Genomic DNA, 3,634 nt, shown 5'->3' with positions numbered 1-3,634 from the left:
TGTTGGGAGGTGGTGAAATATTGCAAACGCTTCATAATTATTCCCACGGGTCCCACTGTTGTGCTAAACAAGATGCCACTCCGTGATTCAACGACATCGGATTCACCCTCGATTCCCCTATGAATCAAGACTCACCCATCGAAAAGGAGCCGAGGCCCATTGGCCGAAAGGCTGCGAAGGCAAAGAAAGCGGGTAATTCAAGCAATAATAATTCAAAGTTTTTGGAGGAAATTGCAAGGCAAAATGCCATAAGAATTGAAATGGAGCAGAAACGCCAAGATAACGAGATGGCAATTCAAGCCGAGTTTTCACGAGAAAGGGGAGTATTTGCGCAAAAAAGATAGGGAGAAGACGGATCGGGAAACCATGGCGATGGATACAAGCCATATGTCCCCTGAAACAAAACAATTTTGGAAGCTAGAACGCAGGGATGTTATGAGAAGAAGAAGATTTTTCCAAGATGATGGGCCTAGCAACACGGATTGGTTAAATGATGAAAACCATTAAATTAGTTGGCATACCTTTTATGTTTTTGTATTTTTTCATGTTTTCTATTCAAGTTGTTGTAATTCATGTTTTTTATTTTAGTAGTAGTAATTCTTAATGACTTGTATTAGATTTCTTTATTTAATAAACAAAGCATTCAATAAAAGACCTTTTTATTCAACATATTCCATACATCAAACAAAACATAATTAAAATTAAAAAAAACTACAAACAAGGCACAATAATAATAACAAACCACAACCAAACCATAATAAATAAAAAACAACACAACCAAACCATAACTAAATAAAACATAACCAAAGCATCTATGCTCCATCATTCATCTTCATTGCCTTTCACCGCCCGTAGATGCTCCATCAAGTCAAGTTGACGCCTTTCATGAATATACGAAGATTGCATCTCTGTATATCGATCTATGATACGGGTCATGAAACGACCATCCCTAACCAACGGGTCCGGCTCAAACGGTTCTCCACTTGGCCCCATGGGCCTTTCATAAATTTGTGTCAAGGCCATTGTTGCGTAGATACAGCTGCACCAAAATGGATTCAGTTGCATCCTCAACTTGTGATACTCGCAAGTGCACGAGCCGTTTGGTAGTATAGCATATGTAAGTGCGAGGTCGATCCCACGAGGATTGGTGATTGAATGATCCAATTCATTTTCCCTACACAAAACAGAAATGAAAAAGAAAGGAAATAAATAAAACAAGGAAGAAAGAAATAACTAACTCAAGCAGATAAGTTCCCAAGTTCAATTAGATTAATGGATTGATTCTAGCTAAAGTATGATTAAGCCATGGTGTGTGGTCATAACCTTGTGTTCCTAATTCCCTAATTTGATCATTTGTTGTCTAACCTAAAATTAAGCATTAGGAACCCATTAAGCATAGAAGAACAATTTAAACAACCAAGCATGTATCTAATCCCTGTTGTCGAATGTCCATACATACTCTTCCTATTCATAGTTCAATTCGAATTAAAGCATGGTGTATACTCTTAATTCAAACCAAGATAGCTAACATGCAAGCCTTAATGGTGATCAATCATTCAAACTAGCATATTAACTTATAAGCATAATGAATAAGAACATGAACCATAATTGAAACTTGGAAACTAATCAAACTTGAGACTAAAGAAAAGAATTTACATAATGAAAAGTAAAGTGGAACTAAGAAAAACTTAAGGAAAATTTCAACACAAAAGATTTCATTACAACAATTGAAAACTAGAAAATGAAACTAAGAGAATTTGAGGGAGAGAAGGGAAGGGAGCTCTAGAGAAGTGTTTGAGAGCTCCCCCCCTTGGGGTGTGTTTACAAGCTTGGGAAACCTCACTATATATAGGCCTAAGGATGCTGAAAATCTGAATTAAGTATGGCTAATGCATACAACACTTTGTTTTATAAAATCTGAAATGGTTGATGCACTTCACTAATGCATACAACACTTCCATTATAAAATCTGAAATGGTTGATGCACTTCACTAATAAATCCCACCAGCAGCCCTAGCTCATCTTCATGTCACCATGACCAAGCTTCCAACCAGAAATAATAGCTCATCCTGAGGTCAGCATGACCAGCAACTTCAAGGGCTTACGAATTGGGCTTCCCTTAAGCAAATTAAGACTTTAAGCACTCAAACTTGAAGTTCAGAATGTCTTCTTTCCAGCCATATATCATTTGGGCCAATCCAAGGTCGGAGGAGGAAGTTAAGGCCAAAACAAATTGCTAACTCATTTTGCGCGCTGATAAAATCCATCCTGAGCATGGCTCTGTGTTTGCTAGGTAACAGACTCCACAATTATCCAATGGGGCTGAATTTCGGATATGTTATAGTATACACCCATTGGAACAACTTTCATGAAGAATGTAGTCTCATCCGAGCTATGTAGGTTGCTGAAACAAAGCTTGCAATATGACCTACGAAACTGGGATGGCAGGGGACTGTAGCCAAAATTGAGTTTGTCTTTAAGCTCTTCATCCATTCATCCAAATTAGGCCCTAACATGCATGGATTGCATCATTTACTATCCAAAGCCCTCGTTATTACCTAAAGCTCAATGAACTGAAAGATAAACACAAAAAGGATTAAAAGCACAAGTTTAACTCAAAAAAAACATAACCAAATCATAAGCTAGAAGGGTACAAAATGATATGTAAATATGCACCGATCAGCCATGTTCATGGGATCCGGTTCGTAGACCTCTGCAGCTTCATAATCATACTCATCCTCCACAATCATATTATGGAGGATGATGCAAGTCATCATAATGCTTCTGAGGACCTCCTCATCAAACATACGGGTTGCATCTCGAATAACCAACCACCAAGCTTGAAGGATGCCAAAACACCTTTCGACATCTTTCCTGTATTTTTCTTGATAGGTAGCAAATAATTTTTGCTTCTGGGATCGGGGATTCGGAATGGATTTGACAAATGTGGTCCACCTCGGGTAGATGCCGTCAGCTAGATAATACCCCGTCTGGTAGACTGTATTGTTGACTTGATAGGTGATATTGGGGCCTTGGCCTCTCAAAACCTCGTTGAAGACCGGGGATTGACCCAGCACGTTGAGGTCATTTTGGGATCCAGCAACTCCAAAGAAGGCATGCCAAACCCATGTGTCGAAGCTAGCAACGGCTTTAAGGATGATACTTTTTTGGCCTTTTCTATTTCCGTAATCACCTTGCCAGGCAGTTGGGCAATTCTTCCATTGCCAGTGCATGCAGTCGATGCTGCCAATCATTCCTGGAAATCCTCGAGCTTCGGCTTTTTGTAAAAGCCGTTGGAGGTCCCTCGGAGTAGGTCTACGTAGGTAGTCCCTAGTGTACAGAGTTTTAACTGCATCACAAAATCTTACCAAAGCCTCCAACGTAGTGGACTTCCCCATCTGGCAATCTCATCCACCTGATCAGCAGATGCTCCATACGCCAACATTCGTATAACAGCTGTAAACTTTTGCTCTGGAAGAAGTCTCAAAACCCCAGCAGCATCACACTTTTGAACAAAGTATGCATCATGATTGCAAATATCATGCATGACTTTATTGAACAAATGGGGTTGCATTCTAAATCGCCTTCGAAAATCAACATCAGAGTACAAAGAAGTTGGTATAAAATAATCTTC

General features: G+C 39.3%; 1 protein-coding gene across 1 annotated transcript; it reads right to left on the bottom strand.

Moving 5' to 3' along the window:
• Nucleotides 1-822: 822 nt before the first annotated feature.
• On the bottom strand, nt 823-3,398 carry LOC110757387 (uncharacterized). The gene is made up of 2 exons (XM_021958981.2): nt 2,860-3,398; nt 823-1,039 (listed from the first exon to the last, which is right to left on the bottom strand). The coding sequence occupies exons 1-2, from the start codon at nt 3,396-3,398 to the stop codon at nt 823-825; spliced, it is 756 nt and encodes a 251-aa protein (XP_021814673.2).
• Nucleotides 3,399-3,634: the final 236 nt, after the last annotated feature.

Source organism: Prunus avium, chromosome 2 (assembly GCF_965620075.1).
Source record: "Prunus avium chromosome 2, drPruAviu1.hap1.1, whole genome shotgun sequence".
Classification (NCBI taxonomy): Eukaryota; Viridiplantae; Streptophyta; class Magnoliopsida; order Rosales; family Rosaceae; genus Prunus; species Prunus avium.
The sequence above is the reverse complement of the archived record's forward strand: the minus strand, read 5'-3'. Positions and strand labels throughout refer to the sequence as shown.

What these genes read in the sequence shown, in the direction of transcription:
- LOC110757387 (XM_021958981.2), bottom strand. Translation starts at nt 3,398, where the DNA reads ATGGGGAAGTCCACTACGTTGGAGGCTTTGGTAAGATTTTGTGATGCA. An exon ending in TACAGGAAAGATGTCGAAAG is followed by an intron (nt 1,040 to 2,859) that starts GTGTTTTGGCAT and finishes ATTTTGGTGCAG; the next exon opens with CTGTATCTACGCAACAATGG.